The 27,677-nt window shown below is 43.7% G+C and overlaps 1 protein-coding gene across 2 annotated transcripts in view; it reads right to left on the bottom strand.

Annotated features, from left to right (window-relative positions):
• Window positions 1–4,089: 4,089 nt before the first annotated feature.
• Window positions 4,090–27,677, bottom strand: part of LOC116986828 (copine-8-like) — a 300,796-nt gene continuing 277,208 nt past the window's right edge. For both annotated transcript variants that reach the window (XM_033042550.1, XM_033042551.1), the window contains 3 exons: window positions 12,733–12,790; window positions 8,359–8,432; window positions 4,090–5,072 (listed from right to left, as the gene is read on the bottom strand). In XM_033042550.1, coding sequence (XP_032898441.1) covers window positions 4,884–5,072; window positions 8,359–8,432; window positions 12,733–12,790 — 321 coding nt within the window. In that variant the 3' untranslated portion in view covers window positions 4,090–4,883. The remainder of the gene's footprint in view (window positions 5,073–8,358; window positions 8,433–12,732; window positions 12,791–27,677) is intronic.

The raw sequence follows: 27,677 nt of genomic DNA, 5'->3' as shown, positions 1-27,677 counted from the left end.
TAATATGCTGTGATCCGGACAACATTCTGGTACACCTTTTCTGCACCCTCTTTAAAGCCCCCCACACCCTTCCTGTAATTGGACGACCAGAACTGCACTTAATACTCCAAATGAAGCCTGACCAAAGCCTTATAGAGACGGCAAGAGCTATCAGGGTGGCACACTGGTGCAGCCGTAGAGTTACTGCCTTACAGTGCCAGAGATCTGGGTTTGATCCTGACTACGGGTGCTGTCTGTTTGGAGTGTTACCTTCTCCCTGTGACCAAGTGGGGTTTCTCCGGGTGCTCTGGTTTCCTCCCACACCTTAAAGATGTGCAGGTTTGTAGGTTAATTGCTTCTGTAAATTGTTCCTAGTGCGTACGATAGTGGTGGTGTATGGCTGATCGCTGGTCGGCACGGACTCGGTGGGCCGAAGGGCCTGTTTCCATGTTGTATCTCTAAAGTTTCAAGTTTATAGCTGCAACATGACTTACTGGGTTTCTCCAACCTGGATGGAAAGGCATATGGAGTTGTTGATGGAGAACTGAATTAAAATATCCATTGATGTAATTTGGATGTAATCATTCATAAGACTCCTACCTGCAATATTTAGACACTGTATCAGCCTACAGCACCGAATCCTGTTTATTAATGTAGGAAGTAACATGTAAGCGTTTAGCACAGACTGGGCATAGGTGCAGTCACAAGGAACTGCAGATAATGGTTTATAAAAAAGTCACAAAGTGGTGGAGTAACTCAGTGGGTCAGGCAGCATCTCTGGAGAACATGGATAGGCGACAATTCAGGTTGAGACCCTTCTTCTGAATGTGAAGCCAGAAGAAGGAATGTCCGTGGAAGGGGAAAGGGTGAAATGGGTGCACTTCCAAGTGGAGGCAAACCCTCCCTTGCCTGTATCCACCTATTACTTGCCAGGCTTTGTCCCGCCCCATCTCTCTTCCAGCTTCCTCCACCTCGATAACAATCAGTCTGACGAAGGTCCCGGCCTGAAACATCACCTATCCATGTTGTCCAGAGATGTTGCCTGATCCGCTGAGTTACTTTTTTTGGGCATAGCGCATGTTTGTTCCACCTCAAGCCCCCAAATCATCTCCAAAGGTTGCAGCTTGTGAGCTGCTTCTAGCAATGGATTCAGTGGATTTTAATGAGTCGATCACCATGCTGGAAATCCAGAGATATTTGAGATCTCTCCAAATCTGATCAGGCTTTTACACTATGGGATAAGAAGCTTTAAAAATATAGCATCAGTAATGGTGACCATAAAATTCTTGGATAATATTGAAAAATAATTCACGCAGATCCCAAATTCCCTTTCATCTGGTCTGCGTGTCTCCAGACTCAGAATTAGGCAGCTCATTCTCAACGACTCTTGGCAATGGTTCCTCCAAGTAAATCCGGCTCCAAGTAAATCAGTTCAAAGGGATTTAGAGATTGGAAGAAAATGCTGACTTAGCCAGAAACGTCCGCATGTCATGAATGAATAATCAGGGGAAAAAAACACAAAATCAATTGTAAGAAATTTGCTGAATCTAGGTCCCTGGTGTTGAAAAGCAGTGGAGAGATTCATCAGATGTGTCAAATCCTTCAGCCTTGATAAAGAACGTTCTCTAGAAGGGTATAATCACCCTTTCAGAGCAGAGTTCTGCTCAACATTTTGCAACAAGATGCAACAGGTTCCAATCAAGCAGTACAGTTCATTCATAGCGACAATTCTCATCCAAAGTTTTGATGTTATGGATTGTATGGAGTAAATGTTAGCTATTTACTTGTTTAGAAAGTGCAATATCTTTGTGTGGAGTTACATTAGGCAGGTCATGCATTGTTATTAAAGTGTAGACACAAGGAACTGCAGATGCTGGTTTACAAAAAAAAGTGCTGGAATAACTCAGCGAGTCAAGCAGCATCTCTGGAGTCTGGAAAGGGGATCAGAAACGCCACCTATCCATGTTGGCCAGAGAACTGTGGCCTGACCCGCTGAGTTACTCCAGCACTTTGTGTCCTACCATGCCTGTATATTGCTTAACAACCACTCCACTGACTCCAGGACAGGGGAATGAAGATAAGGGGTAGTATAAAAAGCCATGCATGCTTTGTATCTGAGATCATCTGCTCTGGGACATGAGTCTTCCAAGTTGGCCAATTTGTAATAAAGAGAGAGAGAGAGTAGAAACATGGATCTGCAGATGCTGAAGAAGCATTCCGACTCAAAACGTCACCTATCCATGTTCTCCAGAGATACGCCTGACCCGCTGAGTTACTCCAGCACTTTGTGTCTTTTTTTGGTTATTTAAGTATCTCATTTAGAAGACAATGAGAAAACATCTGTTCTTTGATGCTCCAAAACCAGCAATTCTGACCTCTTTTGAAAGTTGAACATGAAGAGTACAAAATCTGAAATTATTATCATTAACACACGTGCAAAAAGTCAAATGGACTCAAATTCATTGATTTGATTCATCAATTGAACAATACAGCATGGAAACAGGCCTTTCGGCCCACCGAGTCCATGCTAACCATCGATCACCCTTTCATACGTTCAATGTCATCCCACTTTCTCATCCGCTGCTTACACACTAGGGGTAATTTACAGAGGCCTATTAACCCACAAACTTGCACGTCTTTGGGTTATTGGAGGAGCACCTGGAGGAAACTCATGCGGTTACAGGGAGAACATGTAAATTCCACTTAGACGGCACCCGAGGTCATGATCAAACTCTGAAGCTGAGAGGCAACTGCTCTACCAGCCTGAACAAATGTGTAGGAAAGAACTGCAGATGATGGTAACTCAAATTTCACTGTACCTTAATTGGTACATGTGACAATTAAATCAAATCTTGAATCTTGACACAAAATGTTGGAGTAACTCAGTGGGATGGGCAGCATCTCTGGAGAGAAGGAATGGGTGACGTTTCGGGTCGAGACCCTTCTACGGAAATGTACTGCGTGCAAAAATGCCGTATAGTGTCAAACATAGAACAGATGTGGAAAATAAATCACAATACAGCTGTAAAACTTTGCTTAGGCCGCGTTTGGAGTATTGCGTGCAATTCTGGTTGCCCCATTGGGAGGATGTGGCGGCTTTAGAGAAGGTGCAGAAGAACTAATGCAGAATGCTGATTGGTTTTGGGGGCATTGGCTATAAGGAGAGGTTGGACAGACTTGGATTGTTTTCTCTGGAACGTCAGAGGTTGATAGAAGTATACAAAATTATGACAGGCATTGATAGGGTGGACAGACAGAGTCTATTTCCCATGGTGGAAATATCAAAGAGGAGAAAGCTTTAAGGTGAGAGGGGCATGAGGCAAGTTTTTTCACACACAGGGTATTGGGGCCTGGAAGGTGCTGCCAAGGGTGGTGGTGGAGGCAGATACAATAGTGGTGTTTAGATAAGCTAGGAAAGGAGAGATATTGATTACATGCAGGCAGAGGAAATTAGTTTATCTTGGCATCAATTTGGCACAGACATTGTGGGCCGAAGGGCCTGTTTGTGTGCTGTACTGTTGTAATTTGTGTGTTGTATGTTGTAGATGGTGCACAGAATATGCCTGGTCTGATGAACCAAGACATGTTAACCTAACCATACAGAGTTCAGGAAAAGAACATGAAATAGAATAATAAATCTCTCTCCTGCAGGAACGCCAGCTAAATTAGTGTTATTGTGCTACCTTCGTACAGTGCCTCTGCTTTGAAATTATTCTATGTAGAAAATGTTTGGAACAATCCAATAATTGATTATCTTTTGTACAGAGGACTGGATTGGATGGTGGAAATGAATGTGCTTGGTTAGAGACCGTTAGCAGAATAAGATTTTGGAAAGAAAAATAACTTGATCCTAATCAATTGGGATCAAATTGAACAGTTGAATACTTTGAGCAGAACTGCGAACCTTGGAAAGGTGTGTAAAATGGACGGCTGTGGTTTTACACAGGTGCCAATGTTATTTCTGTCGGTCAGCAGAATTTTGACAGGTTGCCATTTCATTCCTGTTGTATTAACCCCCCTTCCCCACCATACACACACACACACACACACACACACACACACACACACACACACACACACACACACACACACACACACACACACACACACACACACACACGCACACAGGGAAGCTGAAAGCACTGTCCTTTGCATTGTGGAAAGGACTGCTTTCGAGTTGAAAATTATAATTCTTTATGATTATCATCTTCTGTTTCATAACATCTACCGCATTTTATGGATTGGCCCAGCTTGGATCACGGCGTTTACACTGAGCTGCAGACAACGGATTTACAGTTGAACTGATTTGGTCTAAACAAGCTCCCAAACGAGTCACAATCGGCAAAACAATAGCAACGGTGGAGGCACCAAACAATGAAACATTACAAATTCCCATTGATTTTCCAAACAATTGGCTAAAAGAGCTTCAGCATTATATAAACCAGTTAGATTGTAGAAAGAATCAATTCGTAAATTCAAATGACAAAACAGACAATTTTCAAACAGTATCCATGTCATTAAAATACTCAGTATGCAAACCACTTGCAAATCCTCAATGTGTTCCATAGTTGTTACTCACTCTACTCCACATTCATTCGCTGGTTTCATTCCTTGAGTGGACTGAGAAGCCTTCAGTTTAGAAAATCCAGCCCGGACAGGTGTTTGCAACCAACTCCGGCATCCTTGCAATTGTTCCCTGTCTTCTTGGAGGAATGTGAAAAAGTTCCGTCTACTTTGGCCAACCTCGAGCATCCCACACATACGGCATTTGTGGCACAAATCACATGACTGAGGACACAAAACATCTCTAGAGGTTCTGTTTTTGTGGCATCTGACTGCAGCAGAAGTGCAGTCGACACATTAAACATCACGAGGCGAGTCTAAGCATCCTGGAGAGGAGTGGGTCAGATCTGCGTGTGGACACCCAGGCCTGTGGGTGTGTACGGCGGGGGCGCGGGGTTGGGCTTGATGCTCCGAGTTTTCATGTAGGATATAAACTGGTCTGGGATCTCAGCCAGAACGTCCTTGGCCAGTCGTGCCATACTCAGCACGTGGTTGCCTGTGCGGTCAATGTAATCTCGGAACGGCACGAACTGAAAGGAGAAAATACTTAATAAACACAGACTTCTTCGAAAAGGAAGATTACTCCCTTTTAAACCTATCTTTACATTTCACTGAAGAAGGTTCCTGACCTGATGTCCTCCTCCTGACCACCTGAGTTACTCCAGCACTTTGTGTTCTATGCAAGACTCCAGCATCTACAGTTCCTTGTGTCTACCTCTACTTATCTGAGTCCCCTTCCACCCATATCCCTCCTTCTGGCTTTTTATGTCACTCCTCTCCTTTCCTTATCTGATGCACCTTTTGTCTCCTGAGATAGACACACAGTGCGAGAGTAACCCAACGGGTCAGGCGGCATCTCTAAAGAAAAAGGATAGGTGACATTTTGGGACCTGAAAAGGAGTCCCAACCCGAAACGTCACCTATCCTTTTTCTCCAGGGATGCGGCTTGCCCCACTGAGTTACTCCAACACTTTGTGTCCATCTTTGGTATAAACAAGCACCTGCTGTTTCCACCCTTTTGTTTCCTTTTCATCTCTAGCCTTTGTTAGTTACTCCACCCAACTGTCACTGCAAGCCTCCTCACCTGTATCCACCTATCACTTGCCAGACTTTGCCCTGCCCCACCTCTCTTTCCCGACTTTTCCTCCTTTACTACAGTCAGTCTGAATGGGGGTCCTGACCTGAAATGTCTTCTGTCCATTCCCTCCACAGGTGTAGCCTGACCCATTGAGTTACTCCAGCACTTTGTGTATTAGTCCAAGTACTTGGTTTAGGTCATTGTTTTCCCATTATATCCATTGTATAACCTATCTGTGCACTGTGAACTGCTGGATTGCATTCATGTATAGACTTTTCTTTGACTGGATAGCACACAATCTAAAGCTTTTCACTGCATCTCGGTACAAGTGACAATAATAATAAACTAACTAACTGAACTAATTGTTTAACTATATTTATTCCCAGGGGTGTGTACAAGACAGGATGGGCATAGGCAAGTTCCATCCAATAATTATCTGATATCTCAGACATGAGATTACATGCACTGTTGCTCATCTTCACTAGTCCTGTAACTTTATGGACAATTCATGCCAGGCACCTCATTTAGCTTCCTTCACTGTTCCTGTTCCACTCTGTCTGGTTTCTTCCCTTGCCTTCACTCCAGGTTTCAATAAATAATTTTCTGATTATATTATACAATTGACCAAATTTGCTGTAATCTTTGATATGCATTTGACTGTAGGCATCTTTCCTTTGATATATTGGTATTCTGTTTAAGTGTTGTTTCAACCATATTTCGTGGCTGACTTATTGTATCTATGAGTTACAGTGCTTAATAAAATCAGAAATCTTGATACTGTCGACCAGAACCTGCTGATGTATGTCAGATACCAGCGTTAATGTGCAAGGCAGCCAGCAACTTGTGGTGTGAAGAGAGGTCCCAAGAGCGGCAAATCACCACTTATTGTGCCCCTCACTGCTAACTTTAACCTTAATGAGAGTTAGACACAAAGTGCTGGAGTAACTCAGCGGGTCAGGCAGCATCCCCGGAGAACATGGAATGTCGAGGTTTCTGGTTAGGACCCTTATGACAATTTCCTCATTTTTTCTCCTAATTGTTCCTAATTACCATTCCCCTAATTTTTTTGTAAACCAGCGACTGCAGCTCCTTGTGTCAACAGTTTTATAACGTTGCCGCATTTTCTCATTAATTCCCCGCTAGACTTGTAAGTAACCTTTTAACAATGCAGTAATTGTTAATGATTGCCAATCAAACTCTCTGGTGCAGAAAAGGAATAATTAAAGAGTGATGACTCATTTCTTCAGGATGTTGCAGATTAAAAAAATTGTCAGACTTTGAATTGTTCTATTTTTTCTGTCTTTTGTTCTTTCCTTTCTTTGTGTTTGTCATTGCATTTACATCTTCTTTGCACCCTTTGCAGGTTAACAATATCTTTCCTATAACAGGGTGGCCAGAACTGAAAACAATACTCCAACTGTAGCCTGACCAACACCTTGTATGTTGAGGGACACATCAGTTGTTTTAACAATTACGGTAGTGGGGAGATCACCCTTCACTTCATGCCAGCTCAGTCATTCATTAAGATTATGATTTATCTTCCAGCCCAGTTCTATATCGCTGTTGTCTCCCCATATCCCGATTCCTTAAATGTTCAGAAAGCTAACGACTTCTATTTTGAATCAATGCTTCGGCCTTAATGAGAGTTAGACACAAAGTGCTGGAGTAACTCAGCGGGTCAGGGAGAAGAGACTGCAGCCCTATGATTTTTGCCTCCACCACAGTGAGGTGCTTGGAGGACTCACTGTGGTGATGTTAATTTGTGTTTATTGTTGTTATAATTGTATGATGTATGTATGACTGCAGGCACGAAATTTCGTTCAGACCGTAAGGTCTGAATGACAATAAAGGCATTCAATCAATCAATTCAATCAATTCAAAACCTCCACGGTAGCTGATTCCAAATTTTCTCCAACCTTGTAGTTCTAAGTTGACTTACCCCCACCAACCCCTAACTCTGACAGTACGACCACGAGTTCCACACTGTTCAACTAGGGGATGCACCCACCCTCTTTCCCTCCATTCCGTCCATCCCTGCAGGGACTTAAAAAGACACAAAGTGCTGGAGTAACTCAGCTGGTCAGGCAGCAACTCTGGAGAACATGGAAAAGTGGCGTTTCGAGTCGGGACCCTTCTTCAGACTGTATATATTGTATATATACTGCGTTATACTGTATATATGTGGATATATTCTTCTTCTTATCGAGTCCACACACAAGATTAGAAGTTGTTCAGCCAGAGCTGATCACTCATCTCGGCCTCTGGTGTCTGTCTAGTCGCTACTTGTGCTTCTTGTGCGTGGTGGTGGAAAGACTGGTAGAAACAGGGCAGTGATGTGAACGCTCTTTCCTTGACCCCATGTGGATATATGAATCTACATATATATATGTGTGTGTGTGTATGTAGTTGAATATATATGTGCGCGTGTATGTGAATGTAAGTGGACGTGGGGAAAGGGAAAGGAAGAAATGTGTGCAAACCCCTCTCACCTGCGTCTGTCTAACCCACTCCCACCTCATCCAGCTTTCGCCCACCCCTTCCCCACCACAATCAGTCAGAAGAAGCATCCTGACCCGAAACATCACCTATCCATGTTCTCTCGAGATGCTGCCTGAGTTACTCCAACACCCTGTGTTTTTTTTAGTAATTCTGTATGTTCTGTTCCTTGTGCCCACAGGAATTTAGCAAGCTTCATTGAGCTTCATTGACTCACATCCATCCTTCATCCAAACACATACCTGTACAATATCTCTCTCTGCAGGTTTACCCCGAGAAGATACTCGGATGTCATCTCCGTCCAGTTCCACCATCGCTGAAAAGAATGAAGAAAAGATTTTGCAGCAAATATAGATTGTGGAAACAAAATGATCTGCAACTACATGGTTCACCTTTAGTTAGTCCACCATCTCATGTGGTTCAGATATATTAGTTGTGTTGGCTGCACATTTAATTTCACCTGTCAGAAAGCAAGCATGAGATGCTGTGGGGATTGATTTAACTAAGATTAGATTTGCGGATATCGCTTTGTGCTACGGCTAATAATCATCTCAGAGATCAATTAGTGCGGACAGAACAGATTATTATCTTATGGCATTCATCAAGGGCAGCACAGTAGCGGTAGAGTTACTGCCTTACAGCGCCAGAGACCTGGGTTCGATCCTGACTACAGGTGCTGTCTGTATGGACTTTGTACGTTCTCCCCATGATTGCATGGGTTTTCTCTGGGTGCTCCGGTTTCCTCCCACACTGCAAAGACGTACAGGTTTGGACGTTTATTTATCTTCCGTAAAAATTGTAAATTGTCCCTGGTGTACAGGGGTCACTGGTTGATGCGGACTCGATGGGGCAAAAGGCGTGTTTCCGCGCTGTATGTCTAAACTAAAGTGAACAAGTGTGAACGGGTGATCAATGGTCGGCGTGGACTCGATAGGCTGAAGGTCCTGATTCCATGAACTAAACTAGACTAAATAAACCTATAAGTAACTGGCTTGGAGTTTTCTGTCAATGAATGAATTAACCCCTGTCTTTACGTGGAATACGATTCATGTCCCAGGAATGGCTCATGTAAACTGTCGGGAAATGAAACATTTTTGCAAATCATTTACAGAATTTTTATATTTTGTTCTTTGAGATTATCACTTGTGGAGTAAAATTCCGATCAATATTGAAAATAAATTATAAAGTTAAACTTCCACGTTCCCTTTAGAACTGGGAGAGAACTAAATTGATTGGAATTAATTTACTTTGTTTTGCAGCATGGAATTTTTAATCTTTAATCTTTTGGATCTTTAATCCGAACATAGACACAAAATGTTGGAGTAACTCAGCGGGCCAGGCAGCATCTCTGGAGAGAAGGAATCGGTGACGTTTCGAGTCGAGACCCTTCTTCAGATTCTCGACCTAAAACGTCACCCATTCCTTCTATCCAAAGATGCTGCCCGTCCCGCTGAGTTACTCCAGCATTTTGATTCTATCTTTGGTTTAAACCAGCATCTGCAGTTCCCTCCTACACATTATCTTTAATCCATACCCACATAGAATAGTATTGCAGGAAGAGATCATTCGGCCCACAATTTCTCTGCTGAACGTGATGCCAAGATAAACTATCTCATCTGTCCTCCATATCCCTCCATACCCAGCATATCTTTGTACCTACCTAAAATCTTCTTCAATGTCACTATTGTTTCTGCCTCCACCACCAGCTCCGGCAGCACGTTCCAGGCGTCTGCCACTCTCTGCATAAAAACTTGCCCACACATCTCCTTTAAACTTTACCCCTCTCACCTTCAAGCTATGCTCTATAGTCTTTGCCATTTCCATCCACTGTCTATCTGACTCTCATAATTGCTCACATAATTCCATATACTTCTATCAAGTTTCCCCTCAACCTCTGGCATTCCAAAGAAAACACTTGAAGTTTATCAAACCTCCCCTTATAGCTAATACCCTGTAATCCGGGCAGTATTCTGGTGGATAGAGTCTAGTGTGTGAGGAAGGGTCTCGACCTGAAATGTCACCATTCCTTCTCTCCAGAGAAGCTGCCTGTCCCGCTAAGTTACTCCAGCTTTTTGTGTCTAGTATTCTGGTAAACCCCATTAACTAGGAACTAATTCATAGGATCCTTATCAAAGACTCTCATAATTTTATAAACTTCTATCAGGACTCTCCTCAACTCCTGATGTTCCAGAGAAAGGGATGCCTCCTCTGGTGAGAGAATGAGTAATGCTGGATCAGAGTTCTGTGTGGATTATCAGACTTCTGTTATCTGACCTCCGTGATTCTTGTTGATCTGTGGACCCTTACTATTCCGCTCACAATTTCAATTCGGCTTTAAGTTTGATCGATTGAGCTTTAAGTGAAAGGACCTACATTTATTGTTTGAGATTGAAGTGGAATTGCATAGAGTCAGAGTCATACGGCGTGGAACCAGGCCCTTCTGCCCAGCTTGCCCACACTGGCCAACATATCCCATCTACACTAGTCCCACCTGCCTGCATTTGGCCCATATCCCACTAAACCTGTCCTTTCCATGTACCTGTCTAAATGTCTCTTCAATGACATTAAAGTTACTGCATAAATGGCATTACTCCCCAGCCCCAGCATCAAACACATTGCTTTACATTTATCTTTAATTAAAAATCAGTACAACTTTAAAACAAATTTTCATCAAGTGATTGTGGTTGTGTGAGACGTTGGTGAGCCTACACCTGCAGTATTGTGTTCAGTTTAAGTCACCCTACAATAGGAAGGATGTCATTCAACTGGAAGAGAACATTTACGGGGATGCTGCCAGGACCCGATGACCTGAGCTATGGGGAAAAAGGTCGGCAAGCAGGGACTTTATTCCTTGGAGTGCAAGAGACTGATAGAGGAGTATAAAATCATGAGGGGAATAGATTGGGAGAATCTTTTTCCCAAGGTATGGGGATCAAGGGTGGAGAGGAATGGAATAGAGGGATACGGACCGAATGCAGGAAAATTGGACTAGCTCAGATGGGACATCTTGGTCGGCAAGGAGGTGTTGGGCCGAAGGACCCGTTACCGTGTCGTATGACTCTACAAATGATTTGATCCGTGCAATGTTTAAAAATCTTATAAGAGAACGCAGGGATTTTTAAATCCATGTGAATATTTTCACATTCAAAATTACACCTTGCTTCCTAAGAATAAGCTTTCTTTTGATCTTTTAAGAGCATCGAGGAGAGATGATAGGATTATAGACTGCACCGCTAGAATTGTGAATCACCTGCACACAATATCATGGATGCCATTTCAATTAATGGTGTGTCAATTTAGGATGCAGTTCAGCTTAGTTTAGTTTACTTTAGAGATGCAACATTTAGAAGAAAGCGAAAAACCATCTGTTCTTTGATGCTTCAAAGACCGGCAAATCTGATTTCCCTTATGAAAGTTGAACATGAAGAGTATAAAATCTTCAATTATTATAATACATGTGCAAAAGGACATATTAAAATTGACTCAAAGATTTTGATTGATCAATTGAACAATACAGCATGGAAATAGTCCCTTCGGCCCACAGAGCCCACGCCGATCATCGATCACCTGTTCACACTAGTTCTATGTTATTCCACTTTCTTTTTTATTTTAATTTAATTTTATTTTATTTTTAATATATTTTTTTATTAAAGGTAATCAATTACAATGCTTCAAACAACTTTATATCAAATTAATTCAATTTGCATTAAGTAAAACACTAGTAATACTTATCTACTATTTTTTTTAGAAATAATGATAGAAAAAGAATAGAACAGTTATAAATCATTAAGAGAGTTATTCCACTTTCTCATCTACACCCTACACACTATGGATAATTTTCAGAGGCCGACTAACCTACAAACCTGCACGTCTTTGCAATGTGGGAGGAAATGGCAGCACCCGGAGGAAACTCACCCGATCACAGGGAGAACATGCAAACTCCACACAGATAGCTCCTGAGGTCACGATCGAACACAGGTCTCTGGCACTGTGAGGCAGCAGCTCTACCCGCTGCCCTCAGTTGCGATCTCAATGAATGGTGAAGTTCACCTGACTTGCTAACTTGCCTGTTGCTGCTCCAAAGTTGTGTTCCCACCGTAACACATTAGGATTAACCAACTCTGGACATTTGAGTGTTAAAATGAAAGAAACATTCTGGTCCATACAGTTTAGCAATGTATTTGTTGTTTTTAAAAGATCATTAAATAGTTTGAAGATTTAAAACAGCTATCCAATGATCATAGACTGATGGAAGAATTAGACAAAGATGTAAACTTTAATTACCAAGAATTATTTTTGCAAAATATTATTGAGATTGATTAATATTTAGCAATCAATTTCTCTACTGCAGTTTCTTTTACAAAGTGTACATATCATGTGTACTTTAAATGTCAAGTAAAAGAATAATCTTTAATTAAAAAAAGGAAATAAATTCTCAGCGGAATTAGCCTTTACAAGTTTAATGCAGATTTTTTTTAAAGGTTCCAAAATTTTAATACATATTCTTTGTCAAGAAGATGCTTGATATTGTTCTGTGGAAGTTCTTGTTTCAGCTTCTCCCTGTGAGTTAAGCTTTATAGGATACTTCTCAATAAAAAGATGCGAATTGCACTCACCATCAAATTCTGCCTGTCCCACTCCAATGATGATAATGGACATAGGAAGCTTTGCGGCCTATAATGAGGAGAAACGTAACACACCATATTGAGGACTTGGCTAATGGAGACAATCTAGGTGTTGAGAATTGATCTGACTCTACCCCAGTGATTCAAAAACAGACACAAAGTGCAGGAGTAACTCAGCGGGTCAGGCAGCATCTCTGGAGAACATGGGTGGGTGATGTTTTGGGTCGGGACCCTTCTTCAGACATGAGAGAGGAGGGGAACTTCTTCACAGTAGGCACACCTTGAGGAGATTTGGCAATGGAGCAGAAACATGTAGAAACAAGGATCTGCAGATGCTGCTTTAGAAAAAGAAGACACAAAGTGCTGGAGTAACTCAGCAGGTCAGGCAGCATCCCGGGAGAACCTGGATAGGTGACAATTCGGATCTGGGCTCTCTTCATCAGACTGATCCATCTGAAGAAGGGTCCTGACCCAAAATGTTACCTATCCATGTTCTCCGGAGATGCTGCCTGACCTGTTAAGTTACTCCAGCACTTTTCTCCCCAATGATGCTCTCTTCATTTATCAGCAGCCTCTGGTATTCTCTCTAAAAATAATGGTTGATCAAGCCGTGCAGAGGGATGTTAGTTGATGCAGGTATGGTGCGAGCTGTGACATATGGCTAGAGTGGGCATGATCTGCTTATTTTAAGTAAGTACCTGGGATGTCTTAACCATTTTGTTAACCATGGAGCCTCATGTTCCACCCGGTCCATCACAGGTACTGACCTCCCCACCATCGAAGGGATCTACGGGACGCGCTGCCTCAAAAAGGCAGCCAGCACCATCAAGGACCCGCACCACCCTGGCCATGCTCTTATTTCACTCCTGCCACTGGAAAAAGGTCCAGGAGTCTGAAAACCATGACTTCCCAGCTCATGAACAGCTTCTTCCCTACAACCACCAAACCAAACTATGAAGGTACACAAAAATGCTGGAGAAACTCTGCGGGTGCAGCAGCATCTATGGAGCGAAGGAGATAGGCAACGTTTCGGGCCGAAACGTTACCTATCTCCTTCGCTCCATAGATGCTGCTGCACCAGCTGAGTTTCTCCAGCATTTTTGTGTACCTTCGATTTTCCAGCATCTGCAGTTCCTTCTTAAAAATCAAACTATGAACTGCCTTGGTTGCTCAAGGGTCTTTGAGCATATTTTGCACTGATAATCCATGTCCGAACTATGGATAAAAGAAACGGGACCACAATGATTTTGGAACAGATGTCTTAACACAAAACCCAGTATGCAGTTATCGTACACCTGCCAGTGAGAATCCAAAGTAAACACTTCTTATTTCATTGTACTGAAAGATCAAAGAAAAAGCTTACAGTCTCTCAGTCTTAATGCATACATTCACACAAAACAAGCTTCAAGAGTGTATTATCAATTGTGTATGACCTGATATCTGAAGCTGTAATCCATTTTGGAGGAAGTTTGCCAGTTCTTCTGGAGATAGTTATGTCGGAATAGATATAATGAACTGGAGGAATGCAATGAGTCAGACAGCATCTCTGGAGAAAAGGAACAGGTGACGTTTCAGGTCAGAACCCTTCTTCAGACTGCCAACCTGAAATGTCACCTGAGTTACTCCATCACTTTGTGTCCATCTTTGATATAAACCAGCATCTGCAGTTCCTTGCTACACAAGTTAAGTCGGGTATCGGTATCGGTTTACTATAGTCACTTGCACTGAGATACAGTGAAAAGCTTTTGTTTACATGCTATGCAGTCGAATCATACTATAAATGAGCATAATTGAGCCATACACAAGTACAACAGGGAATGCAAAGTGAAAAATACCAGAGTGCAGAATACAGTGCTAGAACCTTATGGTGTTGCAGTCACAGAGAAAAATTCCGAGGTCCGCCATGAGGTTGGTTGGAAGATTGGGAATACACCCCAGCTTATAGGAGGACCGCTCAGCAGTCTGATAACAGCGGTGAAGAAGCTGTTCCTGAATCTATTTGAAAAGGTTCATCTAAAGCTGCTTCTTTCTAGCATGAAAATAGCAGCAAGTACACCAAACGTTATCAGCAAACAACGGAGGTAATTTTCAATTTATCTCTGAAGCATAAAATGGGTTGGATGCTTGATGTACAGACAGGCTCACTTTCCTCTGCATTGTTTTCAATCAAAAGAAAGTCTGCGCTGTTCCTGTAATTTCCATCCAAAGGTAATGACAGATTAATGCTTCATTGGTCAGTTGAAATTGACTTTCTATGTGCTGGGAAGAAATGGTTTAAAGAAAATCAATTTCTTGCCTAGTTATTTGTTGGAGTTACTTATGCAGTTAAGTGGATGTACTTCAATGGGTAATTTACTATTCAGAAATATCATCTTTTCTGCACCATTTCCAACTTAATGACATTAATGTTCCTCAATTTATGCACATTCTCTGGAAAAAGATTTTGCAAAAGTTTTATTGACACTATGATACATACCTTTTGGTTTAAGAATCAATTTATTTAGCGACAGTAACGTCTCGATGACTACCCTGCACTTCAATGCCCTATATTCATACACATTAATATCTCCATTACACACTTTGCATTGACTTTGTGATATTTTAAATGTTGCTTAACATGAATTTTCCAGGAATTAAATGACTTTCATACAATGACAAATACCAGCAAATTTGTTATTTCCATTTTTTAAAGTAAATTTCATTTTTAATGTTTATTTAAGTCCATGTGGAAAAAAAAATAAAGGAATCATGATGGAGTAACTGAAGGAGTTACTGTCAATTATACTAATTTCATGTTTACAATCTCCGAAACATATTTGAATTGCTTTATAATATTTTTGCTGAGCGATATAGAAAGGGCAACTCCCTTGTGAAAAGGATGGGAGAAAAGCCTGAAGGAATGGATGTAAATGCATTGAGACATATTTTGGGGAAATATTCATTTATTTCTAATGGTATTTGCTGTTTAAATTCATGGAATCCTGGATTGGAATTGTTGGAAAAATGATCGAAGTATCTAATTCTTTGTGACAGTGCCTTGATCCAATCAAGCTTGGACGGTAAGTTTCGTTTAGTTTAGAGATAGAGAGTAGTACCAGGCCCTTTGGCCCACTGAGTCCACGCCGACCAGCGATCACCTCGTACACTAGCACAATCCTACACACTAGGGACAATTTACAATTTTTACCAAGGCCGATTAACCTACAAACCCTTGCGTCTTTGGAATGTGGGCAGAAACCGGAGCACCTGGAGAAAACCCACGCGATCACAGGGAGAACGTACAAACTCCGTACTGACAGCACCTGCAGTCAGAATCGAACCCTGGTCTCTGCCATTGTGAAGCAGTAAGTCTACCGCTGCGCCACAAATTTATTGACAAAAACCTGATGTCATTCACCATTAAGCAACATTAAAAAAAAATGTTTCAGAACAACTTCCATTTGTAAATCAAACCAGAATAGAACTCACAATCCCAAATAAACCTTACTATGAATCATAATTCTCAAAACCGCCAGCAATAATTCATTGTTTAAAATGAGCAATCAGCAGAAACTGATGATTTGGCTCTCGCTCTCACCTTGTGAATTCTAATGGGGATGTCAGAGTATAGAAGAGAGATCGAGCAACTGTCCATATGGTGCCAGCGCAATAACCTGGCCCTCAACACCAGCAAAACCAAGGAGCTGATTGTGCACTTTGGAAGGAGTAGGAGGGGGACCCACATCCCCATTTATATCAACGGGTCGATGGTTGAAAGGGTCAAGAGCTTCAAATTCCTGGGCGTGCACATCTCTGAAGATCTTTCCTAGTCCGAGAACACTAATGCAATTATCAAGAAAGTTCATCAGCGCCTCTACTTCCTGAGAAGATTACAGAGAGTCGGTTTGTCAAGGAAGACTCTCTCTAACTTCTACAGGTGTACAGTAGAGAGCATGCTGACCGGTTGCATCGTGGCTTGGTTTGGCAATTTGAGCGCCCTGGAGAAGAAAAGACTACAAAAAGTAGTAAACACTGCCCAGTCCATCAACGAGGGGATTTATCACAGTCGCTGCCTCAAAAAGGCTGGCAGTATCATCAAAGACCCACACCATCCTGGCCACATACTCATCTCCCTGCTACCTTCAGGTAGAAGGTACAGGAGCCTGAAGACTGCAACAACCAGGTTCAGGAATAGCTACTTCCCCACAGCCATCAGGCTATTAAACCTGGCTCGGACAAAACTCTGATTATTAATAACCCATTTTCTGTTATTTGCACTTTATCAGTTTATTTATTCATGTGTGTATATATTTATATCATGGTATATGGACACACTTATCTGTTTTGTAGTAAATGCCTACTATGTTCTGTGTGCTGAAGCAAAGCAAGAATTTCATTGTCCTATACAGGGACACATGACAATAAACTCACTTGAACTTGAACTTGAACTTGAAGAGGTGATTCAGTGGCTGTGGAGCAACGTTAAATCGCTTCCCCGAAGACCAAAGGAATAAATGGATTTTGGGTTTACTGCTTCATTCTGAATCCATAATTCAAATAGGGTGAAATCTCCATATTGGCAAGAATTCTGTGAATTTAATTGTCTTAAAATTCCAAACATTGATGGTGGGAGATTGCATCGAGAATCTCTTTTTGCCTCTGCGATCATTTTGCATCACTTGGAAAAATCATTGGACACTCTCTCTCCAGAGTGACCATGTAATCATGACCTGATACAACGACTTAGACTATTATTGTTATTATTGCACTATTATTGTTGGTGTGTCTACGTAATTGTGCATGTGTGTGTGTGTGTGTGTGTGTGTGTATATATATATATATATATACCTACATATATGTGTGTGTAGGAAGGAATTGCAGATGATGGTTTAAACCGAAGATAGATACAAGAAGCTGGAGCATCTCAGCGGGACAGGTAGCTCCTATGGAGAGAAGGAATGGTTAACGTTTCGGGTCGAGACTTATCTAAAGAAGCTGAGCTACTCCAGCTTTTTGTGTCTATATATATGTGTGTGTGTGTGTGTGTGTGTTTGTATGTGAATATACACACGTTAAACTTGTTTTTCTCTCTTGTTTATTACATTGTTTACAGAGTCCTGTTGCAAGTAAGAATTTCAGTGTTCTATATGGGACATATGGCAATATAACACTCTTGACTCTCTCTTAATATGCATGAGAATCGCTGGAGCGGCACTCATCATGTGGGTGGTATTCCAGCAGCTCCTGACTTGCACCTAGGTGATGGTGGAAAATCCTCCAGGGTGACACAGTGGCAGAGCTGCCTCCTTACAGCGCCAGACACCCGGGGTCGATCCTGACCACGGGAGCTGTCTGTACAGAGTTTGCACATTCTCCCTGTGACCCTGTGGGTTTTCTCCGGGTGCTCAGGTTTCCTCCCACAGTCCGAAGACGTGCAGGCTTGTCGGTAAATTGGCTTCAGTAAAATTATAAATGAACCATATAACCATATAACAATTACAGCACGGAAACAGGCCATCTCGGCCCTACAAGTCCGTGCTGAACACTTATTTTCCCCTAGTCCCATCTACCTGCACTCAGACCATAACCCTCCATTCCTTTCCCATCCATATACCTATCCAATTTATTTTTAAATGATAAAATCGAACCTGCCTCCACCACTTCCACTGGAAGCTCATTCCACACAGCTACCACTCTCTGAGTAAAGAAGTTCCCCTCATGTTACCCCTAAACTTCTGTCCCTTAATTCTGAAGTCATGTCCTCTTATTTGAATCTTCCCTACTCTCAATGGGAAAAGCTTATCCACGTCAACTCTGTCTATCCCTCTCATCATTTTAAAGACCTCTATCAAGTCCCTAGTTGTCTCTATTGGCCCTAGTTCTGTAGATGGTGCTAGTGTAAGGGGTTACCGCAGGTCGGCAGTCTTGGTGGACCGAAGGGCATGTTTCCGTATTGTATCTCTAGTCCAAAGTCTAAAGGTCTAATCAGGAACTGAAACATTAGTTTGCACTGATTGCAGCCTCTCCCTTGCTATTTGTGAAGCTGAATTGTGTTTTTGCGGAAAACTGGAGTCGAATTTTAGTGAAACTAGGGATAATCAACAACAAAAGACCATCATCCTCTCATGTTTCTGAGGTCAAGTTGCCTGATCAGTCTGAAACTTAACCTCTGCACTTCCAATTTATCTGGAAGTAGTTGCTGCTTAACTGCATCCTGTATATTGACATTTAGACTCACCATATAAATGTAGTAGCAATTGAATTGTGTTCTCACTGTAGTGACAATTATCATTGAATATAAAGAGACATGGTGTATATAATATTTACATGGAGTATAAAGAGGGTAACACAGTGGCGCAGTAGAGTTGCTGCCTCACAGCGCCGGAGACCCGGGTTCGATCCCGACTACAGGTGCTGATTGTACGGACTTTGTATGTTCTCCCTGTGACGTGCATGAGTTTTCTCCGAGATTTTTGGTTTCCTCCCACACTCCAAAGACGTACAGGTATGCAGGTCGATTGGCTTGGTAAATGTAAAAATTGTCCCGAGTGTTTGTACGATAGTGTTAATGTGCGGGGATCGCTGGTCGGCGCGGACCCGGTGGGCCGAAGGGCCTGTTTCCGCTCTGTATCTCTAAACTAAACTAAACTAAACTAAACTAGACACCAACAACTCCAGTGCTGCAATCTTGAGCAAAACAGAAGGTGTTGGAGGAACTCAGTGAGTCAGGCAGCATCTGTGGAAGGAATTAGACAGACGACATCTCGGATTGGGACTCTTCTTCAGACTGAAGAAATGTTATATATCTATCTCATCTAGTTTAGTTAGTTTGGTTTACTTTGTTATTGTCACGTGTACCAAGGTACAGTAAAACGTTTTTATTTACATGCCATCCAGTCAAAGGAAAAACTACCTGAATACAATTGAGCTGTCCATAGTACACAGATAAAGGATAAGAGGTACAACATTTAGTGCAAAGATATAACAAGTCCGATAAAGTCTGATTAAAGATAGTTTAGTTTCCAATGAAGTAGATGGGAGGTCAGGATGGCACTCCAGCTGATAAGAGGACTGTTCAGTTGCCTGATAACAGCTGGGAAGAAACTGTTCCTGTTTCCCTCCACTGACGCTGCCTGACCCATTGAGTTCCTCCGGTATTGGTGGCACAGTGGTAGAGTTGCTGCCTTACAGTGCCAGAGACAATGGGTGCTGCCTGTTCAGAGTTTATACGCTCTCCCTGTGACTGCGTGGGTTTTCTCCGGGAGCTCCGGTTTCCTTCCACACTCTAAAGACGTGCAGGTTTGTAGGTTGATTAGCTTCTGTAAATTGTAAATTGGCCCTAGTGTGTAGGAGAGTGCTAGTGCATGGTGTGATCGCTGGCCAGCACGGGCTCGGTGGGCCGAAGGGCCTGTTTGCGCACTGCATCTCCAAAGTCTAAAGTCACTGTGTTTCTCATGGATAAGAAATCTAGGTAAATACATGTTTAATATGACATTGTGATGCAAAGACTATTTAGTGTGGGTAACGATGCCAGTGAGATGCAGACAAGCCAAGTGGAAGGGATGACTGATGTGATGAGGTTGGACTTTTGCTCTCAGCTGGCTACATCATCCTCGATTTAACAAGCAGCAGATCGCCGGGGCTCAGTTGCTTAAATAGAATTCTGCCCGCTTGCTTCTTGCCTCTCTTTTTGTAAAAACTTGCTGAAGAAGAAAACGAGCTGTCACATCAATGCCCCGCGTCAGCTGCTCACTCACTGCTAAGCAACAGGCTATATTTGTCGACATCTCCTGGACTGCGACACACCACACTGATGCTCACTGTCTTGCAAACGCAAGGCCTGCATTTACTTTGGAAATCGATGTAGTGGAAATGGATTGCAGCAGGGAGACTGAGTGCACTATTCAGCGGCATTAATACTCTCCCAGCTCAATTCTCCGCGGGAGAAGGGGTTTCTTTCTGGTTGCAAATGTTATTTCAGGAAATCATTTTATTATTCGCTGCCCGAGAATTCAATAAAGCAGTCAATACCACTCACACCTGACGTTGTTGCCTCAGACATTAAATCAGACATTATATTCCAGCCACGCTGGCTTGTGGGACTACCCGTTGGGCTTCATTGTTATTCTAAAACCCAGCAACACTTCTCCAAAAGGAGATTTAGCTCGGCAGCAGTAATTAGTTGCAGCAATTGCAAGAGTCAAGAGCAGCAGAGTGGTGCAGCGGGTAGAGCTGCTGCCTTACAGCGCCAGAGACCCGGGCTCGATTCTGATTGCGGGTGCAGAGTGAACATGTTCTCCCTGTGACCGTGTGGGTTTTCTCTGGGTGCTCCGGTTTCCTCCCACACTCCAAAGACATACAGGTTTGTAGATTAATTGGCTTCTGTAAATTTTCCCTAGTGTGTAGGATAGAGAAAGTGTATGGGTGATCGCTGGTCGACGCAGACTCGGTGGGCCGAAGGATCGGTTTCCATGCTGTATCTGTAAACTAATCTAAATTAAACATGGTTCTTCATTGCAAACATTAGGAAATCAATAGATCAATGGTGTTGGTGGAGGTGGTCACGGGAGGTCCTACAGCAGCCGGGCGAGCTAGCGGAGCAAGCGCAGCCTGCGGCAGCTGCACGGAGCGGTGGTGGAAGGAGTCGACAGCATTGCTCTGGGCCAGGCCCACCCCTACTTCATCCATCCAGTGGCACCAGGACACCGGGCCTTAATGTGAGCAAATAAGAAACTGCAAAATCTCCTTGGGCCACGATCGGACTTTTCAGAGACTCGGAAGTTGCGAGATGGCGCTGGAATGAGGCGACTCCCTGCGTACTGATCCAGATCTATTGTAATCATGTGCAATATGATTTGGCACAGAACAAAGCTTTTCACTGTATCACGTGGCAATAAATAAACCATTGAACCATCGGGTCACAGAGCATCCGTCGAGGGAATGGCCAAAAAGGTTTGGCATCAATTTGAAGAAGGATCTCGACCCAAATCGTTGTCTGTTAATTCCCTCCACAGATGCTGCCTGACCTGATGAGTTGCTCCAGCATTTTGTGTTTTGACCAACATGTTTGCCTTCCTAAACTGAGGTTGATGCGACTTCAGCCAGTGACACAGCTTTCTCAAAGCTCGTTGATATCCTCTCCTTTCTACATGTGGTGCTTCTTCACCACTTTAAAGATGCTGAATTAATGCATTTGCTTCAGTTCTCTGAGGCTTTCCCAGATCAGGAGCTAATCTTTGCATAAACATTTACCAAATGTACGATTCAATTTGATTAATGCCACTATGGGATCAGTATACGTGCAAGAATTTAACACTACGTTGAATATTTTTAAGGTGACTAAGGGCATATTAATCTAGGGAAACACATCCCTCGCTGTATATAATATTGTAACCTAACATCTTGTATTGATGTCAAGAGCTGACTGATAATTAAATTGTGTAAACAGTTATGATGTGGAAAATAATTTTAAAATTGATCGCATATGTCTTTGAGAATTATTCAAACGCTCACTCGGGATCAGTTCACAGCTTATTGTAAATTCCGGAAATTTTTAACTGGGAGATAAAAATTATTATTTGATCGAGGGCATCAGCAAGTATTTGTTTTAAATTGGGTCACAGAAAATAAGCTAGATTTAATGACGGCAACAAGCCACACTGAAGATGATGATCAAAGATGCTTTTCAAAATGTTGCTTAAGGGAGAATTATTTTTCAAAATTACTTATTCAGACACAGAAGAAATCTTAATGCTTCCTTGGTGAGTAGGTATTAGGAGTGGCCTCAAGGCAAGCATGTATTTTTCATGGCTTTACCGACAGGCTGACCTTCAACATCAGCGAGGAGATGTGAAAGTTTTTCCACGTAGGACTGAGTAGCAAAGCGGAGGGATGGTTTAGCTGCCAGACCTCACCGGCAAGCGGCCTGTCAGCCTCTGGCAATTTCTGCATGAAGACGGCATCTGGATCATGGTGACACAAGGAACTGCAGGTGCTGGAATCTTAGGCAAAGCCCAAAGTGCTGGATGAACTCAGCTGGCCAGGCAGCATCTGTGGAGGGAATGGGCAGATGACATCTTGGATCCGGACCCTTCATCAGTCTGGCGAGAGGTTGGGGGAGAGACTGGGGGGGAGGGGAGACGGGGGAAGAGACGGGAGGGGGAGACGGGGGAGGGGAGACGGGGGAGGGGAGACAGGGGGGGGAGAGACGGGGGGGAGAGACGGGGGAGAGACAGGGGGGGAGACAGGGGGGGAGAGACGGGGGGGGGGAGGAGAGACGGGGGGAGACGGGAGGGAGAGACGGGAGGGAGAGACGGGGGGGGAGACGGGGGGGGGAGAGACGGGAGGGAGACGGGAGGGAGAGACGGGGGGGGAGACGGGGGGGGAGACGGGGGGGAGAGACGGGGGGGAGAGACGGGGGGGAGAGACGGGGGGAGAGACGGGGGGGAGAGACGGGAGGGAGACGGGAGGGAGAGACAGGGGGGAGAGACGGGAGGGAGACGGGAGGGAGAGACGGGGGGGGAGAGACGGGAGGGAGACGGGAGGGAGAGACGGGGGGGAGAGACGGGAGGGAGACGGGAGGGAGAGACGGGGGGGGGAGAGATGGGGGGGAGAGACGGGGGAGAGACAGGGGAGAGACAGGGGGGGAGACGGGGGGGGGAGAGACGTGGAGGGGGGGGAGAGACGGGAGGGAGAGACGGGAGGGGGAGGGAGAGACAGGAAGGGAGAGACGGGGGGGGGAGAGACGGGGGGGAGAGACGGGGGGGAGAGACGGGGGAGGGGAGACGGGGAGGGGAGACGGGGGGAGAGACGGGGTGGGTGAGACGGGAGGGGGAGGGAGAGACAGGAAGAGAGACGGGGAGAGACACAGAGAGAGGGAGAGGTGGGGATAGACACAGAGAGAGGGAGAAGGGGAGAGGGTGATGTCGTGTAAACCAAAATGAGAGGACCCCAGTGAATTCCCAGTAACTTCAGTTGGAGGAATGATTGCAAGAAATGGTGTCAATCCTGAGGATAATCCTCAACACTGGTACCGTGTAAGGATGCATCTCAGCCCTTTACTATACTCCTTGTACACTCATGACTCTGCAACCAAATACGAAACCAGCTCAACATATAACTCCACAGACGACACCACCGTAGTGGGCCAGATATCTAATAACGACGAGATGGAATGCGGAAATGAGGAAACCTTATAACCTGGTGCAATGACAACAACCTCTCCTTCAATGTCAGCAAGACAGAGGAGATTGTGATTGACTGCAGGAAGCAAAGCGATACGTTCCCCCAGTCTACATTGATGGCGCCAAAGTAGAGATGGCCGAAAGCTTCAAGTTCCGAGGAATAAATATCTGGTGACTTGTATACCATCTGAGTGTACTATTCCTATACACTTGTGGTTATGTACAGTTATACTTGCACTGAACTGTATGCAAAAATGAATTTAACTGTATATAGAAATATAGAAACATAGAAAATAGTTGCAGGAGGAGGTCATTTGGCCCTGCGAGCCAGCACCGCCATCCATTGTGATCATGGCTGATCATCCCTATCAATAACCCGTGCCTGCCTTCTCCCCATATCCCTTGACTCCACTCGCCCCTAGAGCTCTATCTAACTCTCTCTTAAATCCATCCGGTGATTTGGCCTCCACTGCCCTCTGTGGCAGGGAATTCCATAAATTCACAACTCTCTGGGTGAAAAAGCTTTTTCTCACCTCAGTCTTAAACGACCTCCCCTTTATTCTAAGTACATTCCTCGGTACATGGGACTATAAAGTACCATTGAGCCATTGATATGGAGCACATGCAGGCAGAGGAGATTAGATTAACTTGGCATGGGCATTGTGGGCTGAATGGCCTGTTCCTGTGGTGAACTGCTCTATGTTTTAAGTTCTATATTCCCTTTGTGCCTTTATTCTTCCACAGTGTCTCATTAGAGTTTGCTTGTTTTCTTTTATAAAGTGCGCACTTCTCCTGGACTCAGTTGAAAGCAACTTTAAACGTTTCCCATTGCTCTACTATATTGTTGTTTGCCAACGCTCGTGTCAGTGCCAAAACGTGGCGACACTTGATACCGCCTGGGTGCGGTCTGCCACCTAGGTACGTCACAAGAAAGTATCATTGAATCAATTAATTTTACTTTCCCATGTTCTACTCTCAAAATCCAAACTTTTCTCATCATCCTTTACTCTTTCTCAATCCCACAAGGAATTTTATTGCAATCACCATTGCCTGAAAGCATCCCTATTTTTATTTCTCATATCATTTCTGGATTATTACTGGATTTGTGGGAAATCTTTCCATGTCTGGTTTGCTTTGTGTTGGATTAAGGCTGTGCGTACTGGAAGTACAGAAGAGATTGCAACTCCTCAGCCTCTCTCCAATCTCTGCCCAATTTTCCGAGGATGTGGTTGTATGTTTTATACACCCTCGCTTATTTCTTGTTCACCTTCCTTCCACTGTGACGCGGTCTCAGGGCTGCCTCTATTAGAAAGATTGTTTTTTTTAATTACTCTTGTCTTTGTCCTAGTAGTTTCCTTTCAGTCTTACTGATGGCTGTGTCATTTTGTATGACTGCCATTACGTTATCTCGGAAGTACAGCCACATTACCTTGCCCCTTTCCGCTATCTCTTCAGAATATATTCAGATCTTTAATTATCACGACTGATTTTTCTGTAGCCATCTACAGTAACCCTTGCTGCATCCGCTTCTTCCTGTTCGATTGCTGCCTCTAGCTACACTTTTATTAGATCATGCATTACCGCTCTGGGATAAACTCATTTATTTTGAATTGCCTCCGTTTAATTTAGCCATCTCTACACTCATTCTCTTTATATTCCCTGGCTATTTGTTCTCTTCATTTCCCCATTGTTTATTGGTAAGCTTGTCTCATTTCTCACCAGTCCTTCTCCAGGTGTTGCTAGTGCAATCACTCCCTTGAGCAATTACAGGTGTACGGTGGAGAGCACATTGACTGGTGGCATCACGGCCTGGTCCGGCGACTCGAACACCCAGGAACGAAGGGGGTTACAAAATGTGGTGGACACTGCCCATCACGGGTACTGGCCTCCCCACCATCGAAGGGATCTACAGGAGTCACTGCCACAAAAAAGGCAGCCAGCATCATCAGAGGCCCACACCACCCTGGCCACACTCTCATTTCATTCCTGCAATTGGGAAGAAGATAAAGGAGCCAGAAAACTGTTACGTCCAGGTTCAGTAGCAGCTTCTCCCCTACAACCATCAAGCACTTGAACACGACACAACACTAACCTCAATCCTAAACAACGGAGTGCCCTTGCTTGCTTCTGGAACTTCTGCCGGAGGGGAGCGGGGAGCAGTGAGAAGGAATGATCAGGATGGGATGCTTTCCAATCCTATAATTAACTTACACTGCCACATTTCCCTTCTCTTTATCCCCCACCTGTGATTTCTAGAAATGCCCTCCCCACCCCAGTCTTACCCCATCACCTTGCAAATAAAGATTCAATGATACTTGGGCTTAGCCAACAGCCAGATACAGGGGATCCCTTCATTCCCTTGAGAGCTCTAAATCTCTGATTTCCTTCCACCACCCCATCTTGAATCCTAGTATTCCTCTACAATTCCTCAGTTCAGGCAGGAACATTGTAGTTTCCATGTTTGGGTAAAACAAAGGGTTATCAGGGTACGCTTCAGATGAGGGCTTGGTCATCAGTCAGGGTGTTGAGTAGAGAAGTTGGAACGTTATGTTATAGTCGTATAAGATGTTGGTGAGCCTGCATTTGACCTTTTGCTAGCAGTTTTAATCACCGTGCTATAGGAAGGATGTAGTTAAGCTGGAAAGAGTGCAGGGAATGTGCAGGAAGGAACTGAAGATGCTGGTTTAAACCGAAGATAGACACAAAAAGCTGGAGTAACTCAGCAGGTCAGGCAACATCTCTGGAGAAAAGGAATAGGTGATGTTTTGGGTTGAGACCCTTCTTCAGAGAAGATTTACGAGGATGTTGCCAGGACTTGAGCGTCTGAGCAATAGGGAGGGGTTAGGACCTTATTCCTTGGAAAGCAGGAGGCTGAGGGGTGATCTTATAGACGTGTATAAAACCAAGAGGGGTATGGACTGGGTGAATGCACAGTCATTTAATCCAGAGTAGGGGGATCAAGAAGCTGAGGACAGATTTATGATGAGAGGAGCGAGATTTACTGGGAACCTGAGGAACAACCTTTTCACACAAAGGGTGGTGGGTGTATGGAACGAGCTGCCAGAGGAGGGAGTTGAAGCAGACACAATAACAGGTTTAAAAGACTCTTGACGGGTACATGGATGGGAATGGTTCAGGGAGATATGGGTCAAATGTGTGCAAATGAGACTAGCTTAGATGAGGCATGTGAGCTGGCATGGGCTGGTTGGGCTGAAGGGCCTGTTTCTGTACTGGACGACTCTTTGACTGCAGGGGGAGTTGGTGAGATGTTGAATCCATGATTCACAATATCTTTAACTCCTACTCAAGCTCAAATGAGTGAGATGGAGAGATTGAAGACAAAGAATCTCCAGACAATATGTATTACAGCATGCTCCAAGAGATAACTATAACGTATAATTACACAAAGCTGTAAATAAATTGTGGCTGTGTATGTTTTCTATTTTCATCCCTTTCCTTAAATTTTATTTAGCAATATTTTCAGGATTGTTGCCTTGCATCATAGTCTCATTAACAGCGGCAGGGTAGTGCAGTGGTAGAGTTATTGCCTCACAGTGCCAGAGGCCAGGGTTCAATCCTGATTACGGATGCTATCTGCACAGAGCTTCTACATTCTCCCTGTGACCACGTGGGCTTTTTCTGGGTGTGTTTTCCTCCTACACTCTAAAGACAGGTTTGAAGGTTAATTGGCTTTGATAAAATTACAAATTGTCCCTAACGTGTGTGATAGTGCCAGTGTATGGGATGATCGCTGGTCGGCGCGGGCTCGGTGGG

This window comes from Amblyraja radiata, chromosome 24, assembly GCF_010909765.2.
Source record: "Amblyraja radiata isolate CabotCenter1 chromosome 24, sAmbRad1.1.pri, whole genome shotgun sequence".
NCBI lineage: Eukaryota > Metazoa > Chordata > Chondrichthyes > Rajiformes > Rajidae > Amblyraja > Amblyraja radiata.
The sequence above is the reverse complement of the archived record's forward strand: the minus strand, read 5'-3'. Positions and strand labels throughout refer to the sequence as shown.